Genomic DNA, 26,108 nt, shown 5'->3' with positions numbered 1-26,108 from the left:
ATAACTGGAGTTATTTTTAAAAGATACCACCCTTGCCAGTATTATAAAAAACAACTAGTAGGACTTTAGAATTAATACTTTTTTTTAAAGTTGACCCATAGTATTTTTTTAAAAGAGAAGAACAAAGACAGAAATCTTCCTAAGGTATAGCAATAGAATTTACTATAGAGAGACCTTTTGTGATCATTCTGTGAGTCAGGGGAAATTAGGGTATAGCACATGCACAGTGCAACACATGGCACCGTTTTGTATTGATGGGATACTAGAACTTCTCTAAAATGGTGCAAGGACAAAAGGGGAAGAACAAGCATATTAGCTGTCATCAAACAGCTCATTGTCCAGACTGTTAAAGCTTCACAGAGCTAGTGTGTCCTGACATCTGTGCATGACCCTTTGCTTCATTCTGTTGCTTTTCTCTCTTAATTGTGATGACAACATTTGACACATTTTTGTCAGTCTCTTATGTTATATTTAATTATAGCAAGAAATCATAGCTAAATCCATCCTTTATATTGGTAAAGTTTTTTTTTTCCTTTTGTAGACTCAGAAGCCTCGAAAATTTGACTGTGAACTTCCAGATATATCATTAAAAGATTTACAGTTTCTTCAATCATTTTGTCCTTCAGAAGTGCAGCCGTTCCTCAGGTAAAGGCCATAGTATATTTAACTTAGTTGATCTTAAAGTGCTGAAAGGTATTTGTTTTCTTCTGGCTTTCCTGACTTGGCATATTGGGTTATTTAGGACATAAGCTTCTTCCAGCTTGCCCATCCTTGCTTAAAAAGGACTGGTCATGCTGTTGTATTTTTTTTTTTTTGAAAGATTAATTGGTTCACAGTTCTTGTAAGAAACTGAAAATTCAGTTTGTTTGCATTCTTTTTCAGGGTTCCCTTACTTTGTGACTTTGAACCTCTACACCAGCATGTACTTGCCCTACATAATTTGGTAAAAGCAGCACAAAGTTTGGATGAAATGTCACAGACTATTACGGATCTGCTGAATGAACAAAAGGCAAATAAGTTGTTTTAAATATTTTTATTAGTATAAGATGTTTGCATGGTTAAAGATCTTTAAAAGTCTCACTCTGTATTCCAGGTGTCCACAAGTCAGGCATCCCCACAGTCAGCTGCTTCTCCAAGGATAGAAAGTACAACTACTACCTCACCAAAAACTCCTCCTCCACTAACTGTTCAGGATCCCTTATGCCCAGCAGTGTGTCCCTTGGAAGAATTATCTCCAGATAGCATTGATGCTCATACATTTGATTTTGAAACCATCTCCCATCCAAATGCAGAACAAACTATTCACCAAGCTTCATTAGACTTGGACTCATTAGCAGAAAGTCCTGAGTCTGATTTTATGTCTGCTGTGAATGAGTTTGTGATTGAAGAAAATTTATCGTCTCCAAACCCTATAAGTGATCCACAAAGTCCAGAAATGATGGTGGAGTCACTTTATTCGTCAGTCATCAATGCAATAGATAGTAGGCGCATGCAGGACACAAGTGCACGTGGAAAAGAGGGGTTTGGAGATCGTGCTGCTCTGCATGTCCAGCTGGAGAAGTGCAGAGTTGCTGCCCAAGACTCTCACGTCAGTATACAAACCATCAAGGAAGATCTGTGCCATCTCAGAACATTTGTACAAAAAGAGCAGTGTGACTTATCAAATTCTTTAAAATGTACAGCAGTAGAAATAAGAAACATTATTGAAAAAGTAAAATGCTCCCTAGAAATAACACTAAAGGAAAAACATCAGAAAGAACTCCAATCTTTAAAAAGTGAGTATGAATGTAAACTTGATGCTCTAGTAAAAGACAGTGAAGAAAATGTAAATAAAATTAAAAAATTGAAAGGAGATTTAGTATCCCTTGAAGAGGTTTTACAGAATAAAGACAATGAATTTGCTTTGATTAAACGTGAAAAGGATGCTGTCGTCTTCATGCAACATGAAAAGGATCAGAAGTTGTTAGAGATGGAAAATATTATGCATACTCAAAATTGTGAAATTAAAGAACTAAAGCAGTCACGAGAGATGGTGTTAGAAGACATGAAAAAGCTACATGTTGAAAATGATAAGAAAATAGAATCACTGAGATCCGAATTTCAGTGCTTAGAGCAAAGCCACCTAAAGGAACTAGAGGACACAATGCATGTCAGGCACACACATGAGTTTGAGAAAGTTATGACAGACCACAAAGTGTCTTTGGAGAAATTAAAAAGGGAAAATCAACAAAGAATTGACCAGATACTGGAATCTCATGCCTCGACTATCCAGGAAAAAGAACAACAGTTGCAGGAATTGAAACTCAAGGTTTCTGATTTGTCAGACATGAGGTGTAAATTAGAGGTTGAGCTTGCCTTAAAAGAAGCAGAAACTGATGAGATAAAGCTCTTGTTGGAAGAGAGTAGAACACAGCAGAAAGAGACTTTGAAGTCTCTCCTTGAACAAGAGACAGAAAATTTGAGAACAGAAATAAGTAAACTAAACCAGAAGATTCATGATAATAATGAGAATTATCAAGTGGGCTTATCAGAGTTAAGAGCTTTAATGACAATTGAAAAAGATCAGTGCATTTCAGAGTTAATTAGTAGACATGAAGAAGAATCTAATATACTTAAGGCTGAATTAGACAATGTAACATCTTTGCATCACCAAGCATTTGAAATAGAAAAAAACCTGAAAGAACAAATAGTTGAACTGCAGAGTAAATTGAACTCAGAACTGAATGCGCTTGAAAGACAAAAAGATGAAAAAATAACCCAACAAGAAGAGAAGTATGAGACTCTTATCCAGAACCTTGAGAAAGACAAGGAGAAATTGGTCATGAGCCACGAACAAGACAAAGAACAGCTAATTCAGAAACTTACTTGTGAAAAAGATGAAGCTGTTCAAACTGCACTAGATGAATTTAAATTGGAGAGAGAACTTGTTGAGAAAGAGTTATTAGAAAAAATTAAACATCTTGAGAATCAAATAGCCAAAAGGTAAGTATTAAGCTTAGTATGTGATTGTTACTGATGACTCAAATGTATGTGTTAATCATAGTACCTTGATTTATTCGTTTGTTGTAGTTAACAGAGAAACTGGAATGTTTTCACAAAGTAAAGAAATTTTTACTTTTAGAGTATTGTTTATTATAAATGTGAAAACAACATTACATAACTTTACTATTGCTAGATCTGAGTATGGTAGCTTGTGCCTGTAATCCAAGTATTTTGGGAGGCTACGTAGGAGAATTGCTATGGGCCCAAGCCTGTACTGCAGAGTGAACTTGATCTAGACCACACCTTGTCTTGAAAAGTAAACAAGCCACAAAATACATGAGTATTTTGAAAACTGTGTATAAGAACTTTTTTCTTTTTTAAATCAAAATTTCTTTGTGATTTGTAGCTTTTACTAAATTCTTCAGTTGAAATTAACTTTGTTCTCTTCCTATGTTTGTATTAGAGTTTAAGTTTCCTCTGCCTATGATTTAGCTAAGGCTAAATCAGATGAGAATGTGCAGAATGTTTCTCACTATTGTTTTCTTGATACTACAGTTTCATTTGTTTTTTTTTTTTTCTGGTTGGAAAGATAATATTTTTAATTTCCAGACTTGTGGATTTCTTTTCATTATTTTTTTTTGTTTGCTGTCTGTTAATATTTTTTAATTACCACAGATGGGTTTAGAAACATTGCGATCGAATTTTGCCCAATAAACAGCTTGTAGAGTATGATTAGTGTATCATTCTGTCCTATCATTAGTTCTCAGAGTGAATATTTTAAGGGTGTGTGTATGCTTGTGTGTGTATGCTTGTGTGTTTAATTCCTGCCTCTTTGCGTCACCACTTTTAAACACTCTTAATTGGCTGCCTGCAATATAATGCTGATTTTGAAATAGCTTTTTGTATTCTTAAGAGATGAGTGGGTTTAATAGAGAAATAAGCATTGTGGGAATGGTTATAGAACTATGGGAGACAAAAATTAAAACAGTGTAATTTACTATGGAAAAGCTCAGAACCAGAACTGGATGGTAAACTGGAAGTAACAGATTATAATATTAAGGAATTAATTGCAGTGGGGGAAAAAAACTGTCATTGTAGAACTGAGTTGAGTTCTAAGTACAGCATGGACTAGTTCAAGTTTATTCTAGGTAATAGGGTCAGGATCAGTAAATGGAGCCCTATAAAGAGAAAGCAATCAAATGAAAGGAAATTTTAGCCAAACTGACTTACCAAGATTCTTGCTGATAGCAAACTAGAGTGTTAAGAAACCAAGGGTAGGAGATGAAGAATTTGATCCAATATTGAGAGAGATCAAATTACAGGAGTGAGAGTTTTTCTCCAAACTGACTTACCAAACTTCTGGACAAGAACAGTTGTCAAGGTTGGAGTCTAAAGGGCCTAGTGAGTCTTTGTCAAGCTCTAAGTGAGATTTCAAGAAGACATACTCTGAAACCCTCATCAAAAGTGGTTCTCCATGGTTCACTGGGAAGCTGCCACGGTACTTAAGAAACTTTTAAAAGCATCAAATGTTGGCTTAATCTGCAACATAAAAATGAGTAGTTCTCATTTACTTGTCAGGAAGTTACTGTGAGACAACTGGCTACAACCACTTCTGGAGAATAGGACTGTGTCTTTCTTCTGTTTTCCAAACCTTGCAGGTGTTCTTTTATTGGCATACTTGAAGCTCTTCAAGGGATTTTGGGAAATGCAGAGTCTCTGACTTGAAGTATGTATGAGATTACAAAAGAGGTGGTAGCAGTGTTGTGGAGAGAGCAGTCTAGCGTTGTACCCTGTTTTAAACTTAGTAGTCAGATGTACATATTTCTTTACTCTACCCGAATTGAACATCCAATTAAAGACACTTTAATATCATATTTGTTTTACATGATGCAACTTCTGCCCCACATATGCCTGAGATTTCCTTGTCCTCTCTCTTTTCAAAGGTAAAACTAAAATTGATGTTATTCTATCCTTCCTTGATTGAACATTTGTTTTCTCTCTGTCGCAGTCACTGAAATTCTGTAGGATAAAAGCTGAAAAAATTGCAGAGTCTACAATTATCATATCTTACATCATAAACTGGGAGAGTAGAAGGTATTAAAAAACAAATGCCTTAGTGTGGATAGATTTAATTACTAGCCTTTATTTCTATAATTACCCTTGCAACTCTGATAAATATTTGCAGCTTCCTTCCATTATCCACTCCATTCATTACCTTAGCCAGTGCCTTATCTGATTGTAGTTCTTCACCTGACAGGCATAACTCAAATCTTTGCAAAGAGACTGACATTTATTTGTATAATACAGTTGCTGTAAGGTTTTTAATTTAATTAAACTTTTTAAATGTGTGTATGTATGCACACGCGCATGCGTACTCCCAGAGCCTTGTACTTGCTAGGCAAGCACTGTACCACTGAGCTATACCTCCATTCCTAGCTGGTATAGTTTTTCTCTAGTTTTCTTTTTTATTTCCTCCATTACTATACATGGTAATGCCTAGAGACAACACAGGAAATCTATGTTATATTAATTGTCTTTTCTGCCCTTATTCTATTGGACAATATGAAATTAAATCAACTATATAGTATACTACATTTTTACTCATTGGTTCAGTATAATGGGGTACCTTTAGTGGCCAAGTGATAATTCAAGAAATGCTTGGGAGGGGTCACATGTGTTTCATGGCATGTGTGTGGAGATCCGAGGACAGCCTTGACTTCACCTTGCTTGAAACAGAGCCTCTTGTTGATATTATTCACTGCTATATACTTCAGACTAGCTGTCCTGCAAGCCTCCAAGAATTCTTCGGTGTACACCTCCCGTGTTGCCAGTGGTATGACTGGGTTACAGAGGTGTGCTACCACACTTGGCTCTATGTTGTCTCTGGGATTACAGCTTAGGTCAGCACATTTGTGTAGTAAGCACTTTACCCACTGAGCTGTCTCCTCAACCCCAAGAACTGCTTTCTGTAGACGTCAATCACACCTCTAAATATACATAGGCCGAAACCTGCTGCTTTTCATTGGAGTAATAGTATATATACCAGTTTTAAGTTCTGTTTCTGTGACGTATCGTAACTGGGAAAATTGTCACAAAGTGGTCTCTGACTCAGAGTATTATTACATTTGGACTTTACTTCATCCCTGCAAAACGGCACTCTTATGAGTCTTAAGTAGATTGGATCACAGTTGTATCAAGCTAACTGCTTTAGTAATTGATATATGAGGCAAGACCAGCGCTTATATAGGCATGAGGCTGTGGTTACAAGTCTTTATCTTTATCGGGGAAATAATGTCCTTAGTTGAATACAGCTGCCTTTTTTTTTTTTTTTTTTTTTTTTTTTTTTTTTTTGAGACAGGGTTTCTCTATGTAGCCCTGGCTCTCCTGGAACTAGCTCTGTAGACCAGGCTGGCCTCAAGCTCACAGAGATCCATCCGCCTGCCTCTGCTTCCAGAGTGCTGAGATATAAGGTGTGCACCACCACTGCCTGGCAAATACAGCATTTTTTTAAGGTTGAGGAATAATAGTTTGGGCAGAAATAGGGTTTGGTATAAAAAATTCAGTCCATGTGGAGAAAAACTGACCTTGTGGAGACAGATTAGTGTTCTTTTCGTGACGATTAATGTCTAGTGTGCTCAGCTTGTCATCTAATGACTAGGTAGGTATCTACTGAATGACTGAAATGTAATTCCTAGGAGATTTCTTGCTGTGGAATATTTCTTCAGAGCACTTTAAGGACATTCACATTCCATTTCCATCTTCAGAGATACATCTATAGTGGTTTTCTATGAAATCCTCCTACTCTTCAGTCCCTTCAATATGGAGAATTGAACTAAAACTCTCCATGGCACACAGTCTCAATACCTAATGTCTCCCTGGTGAGCCACAGTGGATTCAGGATGACCAGCTGTACGTATCCTCCCAGATGGCTAAAAAAGGGAGTGTAGTTGATTGCTGGCCCAGGTCTTATAATTCAGTGGAAAATATGATTCTTTGGAGCTAATTAGATTCCCAAATACCCAATTCAAATTTTATTGTTTTGTTTTTACAATTTTAGCCTTTATTCAACCCATTGTGTGGACTGATGCCAGCTGACATTTTAGGACAAGCCTTCTGATTTCTGCTTTGGATCTGCTACCTGAAGTGGAGCCACATTGTGTCTCCATGATTTGCCTTTAATTGGCCTCTGCCACTGCAGAATCCAGTTATTCCCATGAAATGCATTTACTTTCAGCTCTTGTCTACCTCTGCAAGCTGTGACCTACAGAAAAACATTAGTCTTTTAGTCCTAAGTTCTTTGAATAATTGGGGAAATAAATTCCTTTGAACATTCTCAGGGTGTATATAAGAAATGCTTTCTAATATACACGCCTTCCTTCACATGCTTTCCTGTAGAACCAGGATTTTCTTATTTAACGTTTTCTGCTCGGTCCTTTTTTGCCTGAGAAATCTTTACTTGACCCTGAATTATAGGTATATAGTTATACAAGTGAAAAAATATAGTAAGTCATAAAGAAATCCCATTTTGCCTGAGAAATTTTTGCTTGACCCTGAATTATAGGTTTACGGTTATACAAATGAAAAATATACTAATAAGTCATAAAGAAATATATTTAAAAACCTTTCTTGGTATACATAGGATTTTACTACACCTCACTTTTGGCAGTACATTTTGACTGAAATATGTTAAAATATAGCATTATATTAATACATACTTAGAGAATAAATTTGAGTAGTCTACCCATAATTGTGCATATTCTTTGTTAGGAAATTAAAATGCAATAAATATTGATTCTTCATTGGTTTCATTGTGCAACATGAAACTGCCAGTGACCTTTACATAATCTTCACATCCATTAATCTGTCTTGTATATTGAAAAGGTATTTTACTCACCATGTGTGATTTTGTGAGCATCATAAATTAGTCATTTGGAAAACACTGGTTCACTAAGTTATATAGATTTTCCAAATGTTGACATGTTGTAAAATACACCTAGATCAATACATACCCAAAATATTTGTATAAGTACTTTAAATAAGATACATATTTTATTATACTTTGATTCCTGGCCAAAGGACTTTATAAATATTTCCCATTTCATGGCACAGAATTTTATTTTTATTTTTTAGATTTTATTTTATGTGCATTGGTGTTTTGTCTGCATTCATGTCTGTGTGAGGGTATCGGATCCACTGGAGCTGTAGTTACAGACAGTTATGAACTGCCATATGGGTGCTGGGAATTGAACCCAGGTCCTCTGGAAGAGCAGCCAGTGCTTTTAACCACTGAGCCATCTTTCCAGCCCCAGTGTAGAATTTTAAATGATATAATGTAAATACTCAAGGAAGAATGAATTCTTACTATATCAACAAGAAAAGAATACCTTCCCTTTTCCCCCATTATCATGAAGAGTAAATTCTGTGTTACTGTTTTTAAGCTCTTATGATGTCTGGACCTCCATCAGTGCAAGTATCAGATGAAAAAGACAAATGTTATGTTAAGAAAGTAACCTTTAAGCCCACCCTCTGCAGGTGGAATTCTGAAACTTTCAGGGCTAGAGTGGTTTTGTACCCTTTTGCAAGGGGCCAGAATATAAAAACTTTGGGGGTTTGTAAACTAGATAGTCTGTATTCAAATTACTCAGTTGTAACATTGTAGCAAGAGAGCACTTACCAAAACGGGTGGTAGGCTGACTTTGCCAACTTTTAAAGGATCTTGATATGGTGATCTTACTTGAATTTAATGTTGGTTAGTTGATCTAAGTTTAAGGCAGTCAGTTTGGGAGCTTGATAATATCCAGCAGGGAATGTGGGATCTGATTATTGTGGCTATTTATAATTTTGTCCTGATTCAGTCCTGGGACTGTGCCTCCTGATCTTATATCTGCTTCCCCTCCCCACATTGGGTGCATTCCCCACCCTATCTTCCCATATTTCTGCCAAAACAAATTTAAGTATCGTATGAATGCAAACCTTCCTTGGTTAGATGTTTAACTTAACTTGGATACCTGGTTTGAAAATCATCATGAGTCTGGAAGCAACTAAATAATGTAAGAGGTTCTTGTAAAGGATCTGAGTTTTAAGAATGTAACTGCCTCAGAGTGACACCGACTGCTCTGAAAAAGGAGATGCTTTTCCTGTATGGAAGGGAAGCTGTGTAGGATTTGAAAGGGCCGCTGGGATGTGGTCCAAAAGCCCTACCTTCATTGGTCCCTTCATCTTAAAAAAAAAAAAAAAAAGTGCCTTGGAATGCCCTGATCTGGTGTTTCATTTTGCCGTTTCAGTTGGGTCATAACTGCTATCAAATCTAAGCTCAGTATGGTTGAGCTTAAACAGAACCACTTAAAGATCTTAGCTGAAAACAAATGTGTGTATTTGTGTTTGCATTTGATTTCAGTGCCTCCTTTTTATTACCAGTACCACCCCTTTCCCAGAATGCATCTCCTTGCTTCCCCAAAGCGAGGCAGTGGTGGTCTAGAAAACAAAAATGAACAAAAGGTTGTATCAACAGTTACTGTTTCATTACTGTGTTAGTTAATTCTTTCATCTCAGGCCTTAGGGTAATATAAAATAAGACAAAATCATGTACTTGATGACCATGTGGAATAGTTTCCAGCAAAAACTCGATATAGGATATCTTTGGCATGGGATGTGCTTTTGTCCTGAGGCTGGCTAGGGATGGTGTCTCTTTGGTAGAATGCTTGTCTAGCTTACATAAAGCCCTGGGTGCAATCCCCACTACTCAGGAGGTGGAGACAGAAAGAAGGCCAAAGTCATCCTCAACAACATATGTGAAGTAGAGGCCAGCCAGTTTAAAACATCCATTTGCATCCCAGGATAATTATTTGTTGTTCTCTGCATCTTCAGCTTTTTTTATTTTTTATTTTTCACAAGCCTCTGGGTCATTGTGCAGTAACCTGTGCTAATCACCACAGGCTCTTTTCAGAGGGAATAAGTGTGGTAACTGTATGTGCTTGCTTGCCTGGACCCATCTCTTCTACCTGTGTCATTTATCCTAAAACACAGTGCACCTGGCAGTATAAAGATGAAAAACACTTAGAATGATAGGTATTTGCCCTTGTGTGTACATGCCCCCAATTGCACAATTTGAACTATACTGTTTCATTCTTAATACAAACCTCTCTTTCAGACTTATTATCATGACATCATTCAGAAAGCATTTTGTTACAGTAAAATTTGAATGTATGACTCTTAGTGGCCAGTTGTAACCCCACTTTTTCAGCCCGTTCCATACAATTCTGTGTTTGATTGTCTAATGTGGCCATGACTGTCTATATTCTAAACTATTACCATTTACCCTCTAGATATAGGGATAATTCTTCAGAGACTGTATTAGCTGACTAGGATTATTTCTCAGTCCTTCCTATGCCTGGTTATCCATTGTTACAGTCCTGAGTCTGTTCTCTCATTAACATTTTCTTTGTGCAGCCCTGCTAACTACATACTATCAGTGATAAAGCTTTAACTTGCACAGCTCCATTTCTTTCAACCCAAAGGAGAAACAGAAATAAATCATTCACCTTTTAATTGGTTGTTATTGGTTGTAGTATTAAGGCAACTCCTCGTAGTTAAAAGAGAGGTTTATTTTGTGGGGTAACTTACAAGTAAAGGGATAGGTTACAGGGTCTGGGAAAGGTGTAGCACAGTCTAGCCGTGTTCTCTGGAAAACTCTGCTCGGTCTACCTCCAGCATCCAAGATCCAGGAACCAAGAGAGGTAGCACATCCGGATCTCAGGTCTTAAGGGCTCCTGTCTTGGCCCCACCTTGTAGGCATGATAGTTACCGAAGCCTCAATGGGGGTAGTATTTCCAGGGCAAAGCTGGAACAGCTACCCACTACAGGTTGTGTTACATGAAATAGAATATTCTAGCCTTTCTGCACTAAGCCATAAATCAGACATTGTCTCCAAGTGTGTGTAGAGGAAAATTTGCCTGAGTGTTCAGATTTGAGTTAGCTTTATCTGTAAATTTGGATGTATGGATAAAAGATTCCTACTGATTTTCTGCATTATTTCAGTTGCTATAATATTAGTTGTACATTACTACCATAAGTATAATAAAAAATTATTTAGGAGTGAGCAAACTTTTAACTAAAAACTCTGGTTATAAATGCACCTCTATACCAAAAACATTCTAGTGTCTTTTAAAATCAAGCAAATGCACACTGGAATGAATTCTCTAATAATAACACAATAGCCTCTATTTTGTTTTAGCATGTTTTAACACTTAAATAGACAGGGTTCGAGACAAAGTCTGGCCATGTAGACCAGGCTAAATTGATACTATGCAAAGCCGAGGCTGGCTTGGGTAAGCTTGTAGAAAACTTGATTGCTGGGTTTATAGACATGAACCACCATGCCTGGATTGTTTCAACAGTTTTGAAGTTGGTATTTTAGGAATCTTTTGAAGGTTGAAAGCAAATTAAGATTTAAGATTAATAACCAGTGTGTAATCATTCACTTAGGCTTGCTTTTGCTTTACTTGGCCAGTCTCATCTCTGCTGCCTTGTCAGCAACCTTTAAAAGATTAGCAAGTTTTGACTGAAATGAGTCGGTTCAGGAATACATACATTTTCTTTGTCTGGAGAATTCATTTTAGCTTCATTTTTATTCATTGGGTATCAAAATGAGCCAAAATCTATTTTATGAAAAGTAAAACTTTCCATCTAAGAAGTCACCAGGTGTGTGCTTCCTCTTCAGTTTAGAGGGATGAATCTTGAAGTGCCTGAGAAGTACATTGGTTTCCTAGGTGTTGGTGGAAGCCCTGATTATGCCACATTCTTTTGCTGTCATTCACCATGTTACTTAAAACATCATATAGTTCACAGTTTTCAGTCAGACAGGATTCACACAGAAATATATTTCTCATTATCATGGGTTTCTGGGAGGTAAATAACCTAAGTATGTTATTTGATATATTGTGATTATGTCTATAATTGTCTTTTAAAAATCTTTTCAATTTTTAAGTCCTGCCTTTGAATCATCCAGAGAAGATTCTTCAAGCTTAGTTGCTGAACTTCAAGAGAAGCTTCAGGAAGAAAAAGCTAAGTTTCTAGAACAGCTTGAAGAACAAGAAAAAAGAAAGAATGAAGAAATGCAAAATGTTCGAACATCTTTAATTGCTGAACAACAGGTCAGTTTGGATCTGAGGAAGCTAGATAGAAGCCAGCCAAGCTAGTTTCTCTCTGCAGCTAAGGAGGGTTCTTATATGTTGTTTGTGTTTCCATTACTTGGCCTTCTTAATATTTGTTTGACCTTCATAATAAAAGCATTTATTTAAAAAGAAAATTTAACAATAATATGTCACATGAATGTAGCTAGCAGTCTGTAAGAATTATCAATTCAGGCTGACATGGAATTCCTTCTGTTGAGAATATGAACTTACAGCTTCTTTGGCACAACTCATTCTACATGTTACTAGGCTCTTTTCTCTGCAGATTCTTACTGTGTTCTTTCATAAGAACATACTAAAAGGAAAAACTTGATTTCAGATTTGCATAATGAATTAACTGATTTGACTGATTAAACCAAAAAGTGTGAAACTAACAAGTATCTTAGTTATCTTAAGTTAAAAGTGTTGTTTTAAAGTAAAATACTAGAGAGATGACTTCTAAGCTATCTTACAGTTTCAATTAAAGGCCAACTGGTTCTTATCTCACTACTTTTTTTTTTTTTTTATAAATTTGCTTATTATAAATGGTGATAATCATTTTAATCCATTTCATATTACATAAATAACAAAGTTCATGAAAATAAACAATGGTTAATATGCTTTGACATGTCCTAATTTCCTACATGTAAACAGAACTAAGCTGCAATTTTTTTTTTTTTTTTTTTCAAGAGAGGATTTCTCTGCATAGTCCTGGCTGTCCTGGAACTCACGCTGTAGACCAGGCTGGCCTCAAACTCACAAAGATCAGCCTGCCTCTGCCCCCCAAGTTCTGGGATTACAGATGTGTGCTGCCACCACCACCTGGCCTCTAAGCTGCATTATTAACATTCCCTTTTGAGGGGTCTTCCAGTGTGCTTCCTAGCCTGAACTCATGTTTAGTTTGTTCTTTACTCTTAGATTTTTATCTAAAACTATCAAACAGTTTTCCTGTTAAAGCTGTCTGTTACCGTTAATGGATTCCTAAAAGTGTGGGGCAAGGAGGGATGCTAAGCTGATAAAAGAGTCAGAGTAGGTCATTTTCTCATGTATGGATTTGTTCTATTTTAGGAAGATTTTAATGAATTCTTATAAATGAATTGTTTAACAAATTTAACCTCCTTTGTAAATGAAACTGCAATTAAAATGGCCAGTTATCTTATAAAATCCCTCTAGGGAATTGGATATAAAACATCTTGTAATGAGAATGGGTGAAACCTGGGGAATAATAAGTTTAGTCATTGTACAGGTACAGAGGCCATTGCAAATGTCCAAATAAAACAGAGAGAAAGAGAAATACATGCTAGTATGGTAAGCAAGAGTTAGCCAAAGATCAAAGATTTCAGTGGAAGGAAAATTACCCAAAGAAAAAGCCATGTATGCAACAGCACTCTGTAAATTGTTCATTTTACTTCTTTCCCTAAAATGTCAAGCATTTGCTAATGCCTTTCTTCTGACAGTACAAGCAAAAATGAGAAAATAAATTTTGTTTTCAAGGTAATGAGTTCGAACCAAGAAAATATAACCTTTACTGGAATATGTAGAACTTTTGCTTCGTGTGACTCCATAAATATACCTCAGATAAAAGTACCTATAACTTTATTTTCATAGCATTGGCTGCTAAGTATATGCAGATAATTGACTATTACTGTTGTTTCAGACCAATTTTAACACTGTTTTAACAAGAGAGAAAATGAGGAAAGAAAACATTATAAATGATCTTAGTGATAAGTTAAAAAGTACAATGCAACAACAAGAGCGTGATAAAGGTTAGTGTTGTCTTATAATATGATTTTAAAAAGTATTTGTGAAATGTTTTCAGTTGAATAATGATTATTTGAATTTGGGGTCTTAGATTTGATAGAGTCACTTTCTGAAGATCGAGCTCGTTTGCTTGAAGAAAAGAAAAAGCTTGAAGAAGAAGTGAGTAAACTGCGTACTAGCAGTTTTATTCCCTCGGCACCTCTGGTTGCAGCCCCAGAGCTTTATGGAGCTTGTGCACCTGAGCTCCCAGGTGAGACAGAGAGATCAGCCGTGGAGACAGCAGATGAAGGAAGAGTGGACTCGGCAATGGAGACAAGCATGATGTCTGTCCAGTAAGTAGGCGTACCTACCACTGAGTTCAAGTCAACAGTGCCACACTGGCCCTGAGCCTGGTGTCACAGGCCTGTAATCCCAGCTTTGAACGATGCCAGGGATCACATGTGAAAGCTCTGTTTGTGCTACAGAGTGAGTTCAAGGCCAGCTGAAACAATTTAGTTGAGGCTCTATCTCAAAATTACAAAAAATAAAAAATAAAAGGCTGTAGTGCTATTCCATTAAGTTAGAAAATTCTGGAGAAAGGAAATATTTTTTCGTTTGTTTGTTTTTGTTTTTTCAAGATGGAGTTTCTCTGTAACAATATTGGCTCTCCTAGAACTTGCTTTGCAGACAAGGCTGACCTCTAACTCACAGAGATCCACCTACCTCTACTTTACTAATTGTTCTCAGCCTATATAAAAGTGTGATTTTAAAGGACAAAGTATAAACATGCTAAATTAGAAGTCATAAGTGATAGAAATTAATCCAGAGTGGAAACATGACCTGCAGGGGGAAGTAAACCCAACTATATTTTATATGCAGGACAGGCAGTTAAATCAAACCAATGTAGAAAGCTCAGTGTAAGGCCAGGCACATGAGAGTATTTGTCTAATATCCCCAGTGTGATGGTGGTAGGGTGGGGGACAGAGGCTGGCAGATCATCAGAGCTCATTGGTCAGCCGTTCTATCAGAATTAATGAGTTCCAGGGTCAGTGAGAAAACTCAAAAATGGTAGTAAGCAGTCTCAGGAAGGCTCCAGTGTTGACCTCTGGTCTTCACATATATGCACACACATCCACATAAACACATGCATAGACCACATACGCACACCAAAAATCAACCAATCAATCAATCAATCAATAAAGTTTAACGATCAGTTTTTCCAGCTTTTATTATTAACAAAAAGATGAATCTACATTTGGAAATTTTAACACGCCTTTATTTAGATGTGTAGTTATTGATGCCCCTAAGTAGATAGTTGTATAAATATTAATATACAAGTAGAAATTGGAATGTTGTGGAGTAAACGAAAAGGATCTAAAGCCAAGTACAATCAATGTAATATCTGGAGAGAGCTATATAACATCATATACATTTCTTTGAAAATAAATTCATATAGGGAAAAAGTGTTTAATATCTGGGAAAGTATGAATTTTGAAGAAATTATCTCTAGATTAAAAACATGCAAAGTTTTGTTTCTAATTTCAGGAAGTGTCTGAGTTTGTATACAGAATAATAGCTATTCTGATCTATATGGGCTACTTTTGAAAATTTAGTACAAGTTTTTATTCTCTACTAAAGGTATCTGAATTAGTAGTAATAGTTAAGCTTCTAAAATCTTTTTTTTTTTTTTTGTCTTCTTTGTTTTGAGACTGGGTCTCTCGAGGCTGTCCTGGAACTCACTGTGTAGACTAGGCTAGCCTTGAACACACAGAGATCTACCTGCCTCTGCCTTCCAAGCGCTGAGAATAAAGGTGTGCACCACCATGCCTGGCTAAGCTTCTAAAATCTTGTTGATGAATGTACAATTCCAAGTTTTAAACTTTAATAACAACCATTCTCTCACTTTTAGAGAAAACATGCTATCTGAAGAGAAACAGAGGATCATGCTTCTAGAACGGGTGAGCAGACTTTCTGTGAAGTGCTTGTCTAATATGATAACTACAAAAAAATTCAATGTTTTCCATTCTAAAACCACTACCTTTTGGTGTGCTTTATATATTGTCTTTTATGATGTGTCTGAGAAGTCCTGTCATTGGTTCTCCATTAACAGCTAGCAGTGAGGTCAAATCTCACTGGGTAACTTCCCAGTGAATGGCATCTATAGAAAGCAAAAAAGAGCATACATCCTATAACAGCTCAGAAATTAACAGTGTAAGATGAATAAGAATTTCAGCACATTTAATTCAAAAACAAAAGTAGATTTTCTTTTTTGAGATGAGCAAGAATATAAGAAAAATTAATGAAGATTGAAGTAATGAAATTTTTAATAAATATTAATTGAAGTGAACAAAACAAGTTGGCAATAAGGAGCTTCCTTGCAGTTGCATACAAAATAGTATACACACACCCACAGAAACATACACATACACACCAAAAATAAAGAGATTAAAAATTTGAAAATTCAAAAGTACTTTGAAAAGAGAATGAACTCTCAATGACTAGTTTCATTCTTTGGATCATGAAGTTGTTTTTTGTTTTTTTTTTTTTTGAGATCCACCTGGCCCTGCCTCTCAAGTGATGGGATTAAAGCCACCGCCGCCCAGCTTTTTTTTTTTTTGGTTTTTTTTTAAGATTTATTTATTATATACACAATGTTCTGCCTGCATGTGTCCCTGCAGGCCAGAATAGGGCACCAGCTCTCATTACAGGTGGTTTTAAGCCACCATGTGGTTGCAGAGAATTGAAGTCAGGACCTCTGGAAGAACAGTCAGTGCTCTTCATGGCTAAGCCATCTCTCTAGCCCTGGATCATAAAGATTTTTACCAATGTCTTCATTCTCTACAAGTTTAGATGTGTGACAATCCAAAGTCAAATGTCTCATTTTATTTATATGTGTCAGCCATCCTTTTCTTGTTTCATGATTAAGCACCTTAGAATCACACAAGATGTAGCAATGCATTTAAATGCATGTCCCACCTCTTAACTTAACTTAAATCTTTGAGGATAAATGAAGATATTTATTGTGTGTTTAAAATTCTACAGCTAATGATGAAATTTGAAAACTTGAGGAAGTAAGTCCTAGGACAGTGTAGCTGGTGTTCTCATTCTCATTAAAGTAGTTAGTGGTCAGAACAGTTAGAATAGACTCTGGACACACACACAGTGAGAAGATGAGAACCTTGCTAATCGGTGAAGGATAAACCATGGCTCTTTTTCTACCTGTAGACATTGCAGTTGAAGGAAGAAGAAAACAAGCGGTTAAATCAAAGACTGGTAAGAGTTTTCTGGTTGTGTCTCTTTTTAGTTTGTATTTTGTTATAGTCATCTTCCACCTGAAGGACAAATGCTTTTCTAATTCTTTTAAAAATACTTATTTAAATGGAGAAGGAGGCATGTGGGCCACCATGATGTGAGTATGGAAGTCAGAGGAGAACTTTCAAAATAAGTTCTTGCCACCACATGGGCCTGGGGATTGAACTCAGGTCATCAAGAGTGTGGTGATTCCAGCAAGGCATGTACCACCTCTGCTGTTTTCTTTTGCCGTTACACAAACAACAAAGATTAGATGTTCTGTACTAATAGACTTCTAATTAAAAAGGCTTTAAAGATGTTACCCAATACATTTTTTATGTAGTGTCCCCAAGGGAATATAAGCCCCATTGGGCTGAGATTTTCAGTAATATTTTGCTCTTTTGTTTTCGTAGGGCAGTAGAGTTCAAGAAACATTTTTAAAGTGCTTTTTTCTAGCACCTAGAATAGTAGTAACCAGAGAAGCAGAGAAACTCTGATGTGATCAAGAGTTAGCACATGCATCCAGACCTGGTATCTGGAGAAGTGTACTTTCCCACTCATTTACTGTCTTCACACTGAAGTATTTACATGTTGTTCTCCAAACTTAGACCCTTATTTAGAGTGAACTTTTAAGAAATCTGTGTAAGATTGAACGTGTGTTAAAAATGGATGATGAGTCTTAACTTTACTGGTAGACTATATATCATTTTTCTGGTTAATTTTATCAAATTTCTGAAAGCTGATAGGCCTTCCTAGTCAGACAGTAAATTCCATTGTTGCCTAAGCCCTGTTCTGTATGAATGTTTGGAAGGGAATAGATGAAATTTAGTGCACCAAACCTAGATTTTATTGTTGAATTTACTGAACGTAAATATTATATAAGTGTGGACTTTTCAGCTTGAACACTGAAGTGTGTCACCAGACCTTTCTGAGTATGGTACTTTAGATGTGTGCAGCTCATGAATGATTCCTTCTTTTGTACCAGATGTCTCAGAGCATGTCCTCAGTATCTTCACGGCATTCTGAAAAAATAGCCATTCGAGAGTAAGTATATCACTTTTATTTTGTGGGCTTTAAATCAGATTGTTAATTACTGAGAACGGTATCATCACAATGATCATTTAGACCATGCTCATTGAGCCAAATGTCTTGTGCATAGTTGTGGTGTAAAAGCTCATTGGAAAGCAAGGTTTTTCACAGTTGTCATGGAGTCCCAGGGACTATATTCTGAGTCATTCCATTACAGTTCTACCATTCACACAAAAACCCTTGAGGCTTTTCTTTCGCTGGCTAACATTTCAGCTACTGTCCATTCTGAAAACAGCTTTATCTTCCTAGTCCCTATTTCAAATTGGAAGATCTTCATGTCAGGTTACTGTGCTTCCTCCGTTTTATGTTTAATTATGTGCTATAAATTCAGAGTATACTTTGAGATTTTCATCATTTGAACAGTTTAATATTATAGCTTTCCTGGTACAGATTAACCCATAGAAGTAATTGTTTCTCCTGTGGGTTTTCTGGCAGGAGCTTTGGAGTATAAAGAAAAGCATGATATCAGCTCATGAACCCTGGGCTGTGGTTCAAGAATTACTGAACTTTAAACACTTGCTTATTTGGTTTTCTTGAGACAAGAGAGTCTTACCTTGTAGCCCAGGCTGGCCTGGCACACAGCATCTTCTTGACTTGCTGCCTCAAATGTTAGCATTAAAGGGGTAAACTATAGTACCCAGCTTCTCAATTAAATATTTGTGAAGACCCTTATTTTATTTGGAATAGATTTTTGTTGTTAATTGGTTTGAGGTTTGTTTGCTTGTTTGCTTGTTTATTTTGTTTACTGTTTTTTATAGTTCTTAGATATCTGTTCTGGCCCTAGCATCTCAGATCTCAGTTGTATCTTCTTTCGTTGATAAAATGGCAAGATGGCTCTCTGCTTAACCACCTGTGCATCAAATCATTGGTCTTTGGAAGATTAGAGATAAGCTTAACACATCTACCTCATAGGACCCTTTACCTCCTGTTACTATATTAGCTTTTGGTGTTTAGTCAAAACAGTGCTTACCCCCTCATTGCAGCAGTGTTTAAAACTTTTCCTACACCATGCTTATGGCATTGGCCTGTAGTCCTGATGCTGAGAAAGTGAAGACAAGAGACAAAGGCCAGCCAGGAGCACATAGCAAGACCTTGTCTCAAAAAAAGGGAAGGGAGAGCTGGAGAGATGGCTCAGCTGTGAAAAGGCCAGGCTCACAACAAAAAAAGGGGGAAGGGAAAAAAACTTGATAGCTGTCCTTATCATCTGGAAAACCTAAGCACATAATATTACCCAGGTAACTAAAATCTGAGGCTGATTTTCAGAACCTGTTAATATTTTGAGTACATTTTGAGATGTAGACACTAGTAAGTGCATGTAGGCAGTTGTAGCTGTGTGTTCATCTGTTCCTTAAGGTCTGTACTGAGGCTTTCTGAAGCCTGACTTAATACATGGACTTAGTTCAGAGTGTTACACTTAAGAATTGAAGTGCCAGGGATGTTTCTTGGTATAAAATGAAACATTACACGGGAAGAATTATCCTGTTACTAGATATTTCTCCTACCTGGTACAAAGTAGTTTTTTTTCTGTCTCTTTTCTTTAATTAGATAATGAAAATTTTATTAAGAAAATTTTTAGTCTTTGAAAATTGCCGGCAGTTGCTTTAAACATCTATACAATTAAATGAAAGGGACTTGGGGGAACCATCAAGCCATCTCTGGGTGTATATCACAGAAAGCATAGATTTCCCCTACCATTGGATTCCAGGGATTGAACTCAGGACTACAGGTCTGTCAACAGGTTCTTCTGTTCACTGTGACAGCTTCTCACCCCCTCAAGTCCCTTTCATTTAATTGTGCAGTATTTGTATATGACCTGTATGCACATCCTATCTACTTCAAATCATCTCTAGATTACTTACAATATGTAATTCAAATGCATTACAAATAGTGTTAATTTGTATCACATAGCATATTGACAAAGTAAACTTGGGTGAGCATCTCAGTGCAGAGACAGGCCTCCTTTTCCACAGCAGTTATGCCTGAACCATAGGTTGAATTCGGTAGATATAGAACCCACAGACTCAGAACCAGTTGGATACTCTCAAGTTGGTATCACATGTGATGAACTCTCTCTAGGACAGTAACCTTCCTCTCCTTAGTTTTCAGGTGGGAGATTTGGTTCTCATCATCCTAGATGAGCGGCATGACAATTATGTGTTGTTTACTGTTAGTCCTACTTTGTATTTTCTGCATTCAGAGTCTCTTCCTGCCCTGGACCTCAAACCAGGTGAGGGAGGTAAGTGTCACATACAGTTCTGAAGTATTAATCTTGAGTGGAGGACATATATTCTCCTGTTGTGTATTATATACACAAACTAAGTCATTAGGAGGAAAATCTGCTCTTTTTTTTTTTTTTTTTTTTTTTTTACAAAATTCTACATTAGTTACATAATTTTTATGGACTTAATTAATAAATCTAAACTTGACTGTAGTGTTCTACAGTGGATCAACTGATCAGACTGTGTAAGTATTCAATATAACCTAATTGCAGTATTACTGTCAAAAGTCTCAGTTCATTCTGTTGACAGTTAGCATATGGTTACTTGCTACTGGAGATACTACCCGTGTTGGTCAGATAAGGAGTTTAAGTAGTGTCTTTCCTACACTACTTATAATTTTGTTTTCCTGCCTTATTCACTGTGCTCATTGAGCCGTCATCATCATTGTTGTTTTGTGAAATTTTGTTTTGTAGAGACAGTGAGCTTTGTTAAACATGCTGAGTAACAATGCCCATTATTTGTTGGATCATTAAAGAATTCAAAAAGAAGAGAACAGCAATCCTGGAATTATTAGACTGAAACTGCTTAGAAAATGTTTACCAAGCCAGATGTGGTGGACCATGCCTTTAATCCCAACACCCTGTCCTGGTAGATATAGGCAGATCTCATGAGTTCTAGGTCAGAGTGAGTTCCAGGACAGCCAGGGGTACACAGAGAAACCCTGTTGGAAAATAAAGAAAAGAAAAAAGTCAGTTTACCCATATGAACTGATGTTCTTGTTTGGAATGGCCTCTAAACAAAAACCCCACTTTGGGGCTAGGGCAGTGTCGTTTGACTACTCCATCATGCTCTTTGATGGATGAGCTATGTAGAATATCTGTGGGATGGACATGAAAAGTGAGAAGATAAACATACAACTTATTTTCACCTTGAAATTTGTAGCATTTTTCTTATTGTTTATTTATTTTTGGCTTTTTGACAAAAAGTCTCACGTGTCCCAGGCTGGCCCCAAACTGTTCTGCACCTGAGGTTGATCTTAAACTCCTCTCTCTGTACCTCCCCAGTGCTGGATTTGCAGTCATGGAGCTCTGAGCCTGGCTTCATCTTTCTTTCTTCTGGCCTTGTTCTTGGTTCACTTGTTTAAACTTTTATTTACTTGGTGGACTTTTGTTTTTCACAGTCTGGGGATCAAATCTAGTGACTTGTCTCTAGGTTGTATCCCAGCTCTTTACATTTTTAGGTGAAATGCTATAAAGATTAATAAGACAAGAAAAACCCACGTATTGACACAGATAAGCCTGTTAAAATTTGCCTTATTTGTATTATTTCCTATGTGTATTTCTAAAAATGTAAATCTGGAAATGTGCACAACTATTATAATTAACTCTCAAAGACAGGGCTTGCCTTCTCGTTAGTGTTCTTGTACTCTCCACCATTCTCGGTCTCTCTGTACAGGAAGTCCACTTCAGGACTTAATTTGGTTTTTTTTATTATTAGTTTCTTACTGAATCCCAATTGTCTTGACATTGCTGTGCTAGGGACACTGTGGTTGCAGGTTTCAACCCACACTGAAGGGCTGCCACTCAGAAGGCTGTTTCACTTAGACCCTTTGAGAAGTGGAGGTCACCATCATAGTTCCTTCAGTAGGTGGCAGTGTTGAGTTAATTATTTGTTCATGATGCCAGCTTAGTTTACTGGTGTTCCTTGAAGGAGTATTTTTTAAAGCACATGTATAGTTACATGTTAGAAAGTATAACAGATTTTTTTCCTTCAGTAAACGAAAAAATTAGTTTCAGTGATTTCAGTGGTTTTAAAACTCTTACATGTGGTTCTGAGAACACCATTACTATTTTGATTCTGCAGTTCTTTTTTTTCCATGAACTTTGAAAAATAAATTAACAATTTATTCATTAGCTTCAGGTGCATCTAGAAGACCGTGGGTCCTTGGAAAAGTAATGGAAAAGGAATATTGTCAAGCCAAAAAGGTAAGAACTATACCCTATAATAGTAAACCTAGGAATTTTATTGTATGGAAATGGTTACTAGTATTTTGAGATTTTTGCTCAGTTTAATTAGAGCTTGAGTTTTATTTAATTGAGTCTGGCCAGAAATCTTATAAGTATTGCTATTATATTTAGATAGAAGAGGTAGATTACCAACAGCTAGTGTAACTCAGGTTAAAAGCACACAACATAACTGCTAGCAACAGTGAACTCTGTGTAGAGTTGATCTTTACTCATTTCCATATGCTACCCCATTGATGAAAGATACTCTCAAGTCTTTATTTGGAGGCTAAACTGAAATTTACAAGCCAGGATTGGTAGTATACTGTAATCAAAGCAATCGAGAAGCCAAGGCAGCAGCAGAAGGATGGGTAGTTCCAAGCCATCCTGGGCTATGAATACGTTCATATACCTGTAATCACAGTCTTTAGGAATCAGGGCCAGAAGGGATGCTAGAAATGTGAAGCCAGTCTAGTCTGCATAGTGAGTGCCAGGGCATGAGGGGTATATAGTAAGACTGTGTTAGAGACAGAGGGGCTAGCTATAGTACCCCCTACGCCAATGTTAGTTACCCAGTATATTATCACTTGGTCAAGAGCCTCTCCCCAATATTCTAGCAGTAAGCAGTATGATTGAAGGGGACTTGTATAATTTGATTCAGTCATTCAGTGATTCCATTTTTTTCTTTCCCTCTTAGGCACAAAACAGATTTAAAGTTCCTTTGGGGACAAAGTTTTACAGAGTGAAAGCTGTGTCATGGAATAAGAAAGTATAGCCACAGAAGAAATCTACATCTGATACCATTTTCTGATTTGTCCTCTAGTGCTAATAAATCACTCCAAAACAACCGGCCATCCTTTTTTACAAAAGTCAACATGACAGTATGCTTCATTGGTGGACTGCACTTACCTTTTAAGTGGATACATCTTAGGAACAATAAATTCATCAAAATTCTTGGCTGAATCAAGATGGTTTTGTTTTGTTTCCACCCAAATAACTAGAAATGCGGACCAAACTAGTTAATGTTCTCCAAGGGCAAAGCCTGCACTGTGGCTTGTGACTAGCCTCATTAATTGCCTGTTAATAAACATTAGCTGAATAGATACCAGTGTTGTTGTTACCAGCATTTGTTCTGTTGTAAACTCAAGAGTCCTTGCACTCTTTAACACGTTCTTTATAAAATGTGTAAATCCTTCCAAGCTATTTAAAGACGAGTGTTATTGCATGCAGATAATCGTAATTTTGAGTTTGCCTCAGAAGACTGCTAACAAATTCTTTAATTTTTTTAAAATACCCTTTGATGTTTCAAAAAATTAACAATGTAATTTGACTGACTTTAAGATCGGCCATAAATAATGAGCAATCTTCAAAAGCACTTTTTCCACACAGATCATCTGGTCTCCCAGGGAAGAAAAGTCTGCACCACTGATATTTTCAAGTGCAGGACTCAGACTTCTCAGCTCTTAGGACTGTTTCAAATAATCATATTGATGAACTCTTAATTCATGATTGAGCTTCAAAAAAGATATTCATTGTACATTAACATTTAGAGGTCATTTAAATAACAAAATAGTGTATTGTAAAGGACCTGTACAATTTTAAGACAATAAAGAATTAAAAATGTAAATACGTGTGCCTTTTGAAGGTTACATTTTTAATCTATTTGCGTGATTGCTGGGAAGGGTGAAAAAATTGTTCTGTATCAAAGAGAAAGATGTTTATTGCAAAAATGTTGTTTGTATCCTGTGTAACAGTGAAGTGGTGTTCTGTGGAAGAGAACCATGTAAACTCAGACTTTAGAAGTTGGCACTGAGCAAATGTGCTGAAGTAGCTAGTTAATTGGAAAGAGTGTTTTCAGGGTTGTTGCTAGAGAGGAGTAATAAAATGATTCTTTTTCAGAAATATTTAATTTCTTCATAAAAATAAGTTGGATATTTTTATAAATATGTACTCTAATAGAACGAAAATGGAATAAACATAGTGTATAGAATACTGAATTTGACAACATTAATGAATAAATGAACAAATGATTTCATATGTTTCTATTCTATCCTTTGATGACATCTTTTTGCAGATACTACAAGTATAACAAATGACTGTATTTTTTTAAGTTGTGTTTGTGTCTGACTCTGCTAAGGCAGGCCATTTTACTTAATTAATGCTCTTCAGATTTAATATATGGTTATTATTCTATGGAATTATTGGAATTATTGCTGTTACACACTAAATCTCTTTCCTTAATACTGATCTTTATTGTTAGTTGTGGTTGTTGATTATTTTTGTTACATGGTGCGTTCATATTCATCTTGTCACTGTTCACACATATGTTTCAAAAGCAAATGAAAACTAAAATGATTTTGTTAGAAGAGAAACAGAACATTTCTAGGAACCTAAATTCTTTGAGTTCTTAGTTTTTGCATAATTAGAAGCAGTATGAGCTTTGTAGCTAGAATGCCTGACTTTCAGTCTCAGATATGACTTTTAGATAGACTTACATAAACTGACTCCTCATTTGTCCCATGTTTAAAACAGGGTAATGGAACCTACATAATATAGTTTGCACTTTTAATGCAAATTATAAACATTAGTGATTTAAGTAATTTTAGGAATGTGTTCAGTACTCAGCAAACATTAGCTATTATGAAGATTTCTTTCTCTGGACAGTATAGTCCTATGGTGGGAAAAAAAATGTAGCTTCGGGGGGCCAGATGCAATCCCAGCATCTCAGGAGGCTTAGGGAGGAGTTCTTGAGCAACAGGGAGAGCCCATCTGAAGAGCAGGTAGGAGAAAGCTTTTACTGTAAACATTTTTTCTTTTTCAGTTTTTTGAGACAGGGTTTCTCTAGTGCAGCCCTGGCTCTCTTGGAACTCACTCTGTAGACCAGGATTCTGGGCAGTGGTGACACATACCTTTAATAACAGCACTCAGAAGGCAGAGGCATGCAGATCTCTTAGTTCAGGGCCAGCCTGGTCTACAGAGCAAGTTTCAGGACAACCAGGGCTGCATGGAGAAACCCTGTCTCAAAAAAACAAAAATAAACAACAACAAAAAAAAAAAGAAAAAAAAATGCATGTGTTATATATGTGACAGTAATTTGATATAGTAAAAGCATTATATTTGCCTGGCTCATGCCTATAAATCCAACATCTCAAACATCTGAAGCAAGAGGACACAAAGTTTAAGCCAACCTGGACTATAAGACTCTCAGAAAAATAAGTAAAAGCAATGTGCAAAACTCAGTATAGTATTAATTTATGTTTTGAAAAGTGAATAAGGTATCATCAGAGAGGCTTCATCCAACAACTGAAGGAAACAGATGCAGACCCACAGCCAAACATTGGGTGGAGTTCAGGGAATCCTGCAGAAGAGGGGGAAAAAGATTGTAGGAGCCAGAGGGTTCAAGGACACCTCAAGAAAACCCAAAGAATCCACTAACTTGGTTAGCTCACAGGGGCTCATACAGACTGAACCACCTCCCAGAGAGCCTGCACAGACTGACCTAGACCCTTGGCATATATGTCGCAGTTGAGAAGCTTGGTCTTGTGAGACTCTTAACAGTGGGAGCAGAGGCTGTCTCTGAATCTTTTGCTGGGTTTAGGGACCCTATTCCTCAT

General features: G+C 36.6%; 1 protein-coding gene across 5 annotated transcripts in view; it reads left to right on the top strand.

The window, feature by feature from the left end:
• The window catches only part of Rb1cc1 (RB1 inducible coiled-coil 1), a 70,043-nt gene extending 45,922 nt beyond the window's left edge, over positions 1 to 24,121 (top strand). For 2 of the 5 annotated variants that reach the window (XM_059253801.1, XM_059253799.1), the window contains 12 exons: positions 542 to 645; positions 883 to 1,009; positions 1,094 to 2,982; positions 11,969 to 12,134; positions 13,810 to 13,918; positions 14,005 to 14,245; positions 15,802 to 15,850; positions 17,118 to 17,165; positions 18,169 to 18,227; positions 20,372 to 20,508; positions 22,406 to 22,476; positions 23,192 to 24,121. In XM_059253801.1, coding sequence (XP_059109784.1) covers positions 542 to 645; positions 883 to 1,009; positions 1,094 to 2,982; positions 11,969 to 12,134; positions 13,810 to 13,918; positions 14,005 to 14,245; positions 15,802 to 15,850; positions 17,118 to 17,165; positions 18,169 to 18,227; positions 20,372 to 20,508; positions 22,406 to 22,476; positions 23,192 to 23,269 — 3,078 coding nt within the window. In that variant the 3' untranslated portion in view covers positions 23,270 to 24,121. The remainder of the gene's footprint in view (positions 1 to 541; positions 646 to 882; positions 1,010 to 1,093; positions 2,983 to 11,968; positions 12,135 to 13,809; positions 13,919 to 14,004; positions 14,246 to 15,801; positions 15,851 to 17,117; positions 17,166 to 18,168; positions 18,228 to 20,371; positions 20,509 to 22,405; positions 22,477 to 23,191) is intronic. The other 3 variants (XR_009377492.1, XR_009377493.1, XM_059253800.1) reach the window with 3 other exon arrangements.
• The last annotated feature ends 1,987 nt before the right edge of the window (positions 24,122 to 26,108 follow it).

Source organism: Peromyscus eremicus, chromosome 2, assembly GCF_949786415.1.
Source record: "Peromyscus eremicus chromosome 2, PerEre_H2_v1, whole genome shotgun sequence".
NCBI lineage: Eukaryota > Metazoa > Chordata > Mammalia > Rodentia > Cricetidae > Peromyscus > Peromyscus eremicus.
Note: the sequence above shows the minus strand (reverse complement) of the source record. Positions and strands in the feature narration are given on the sequence as shown.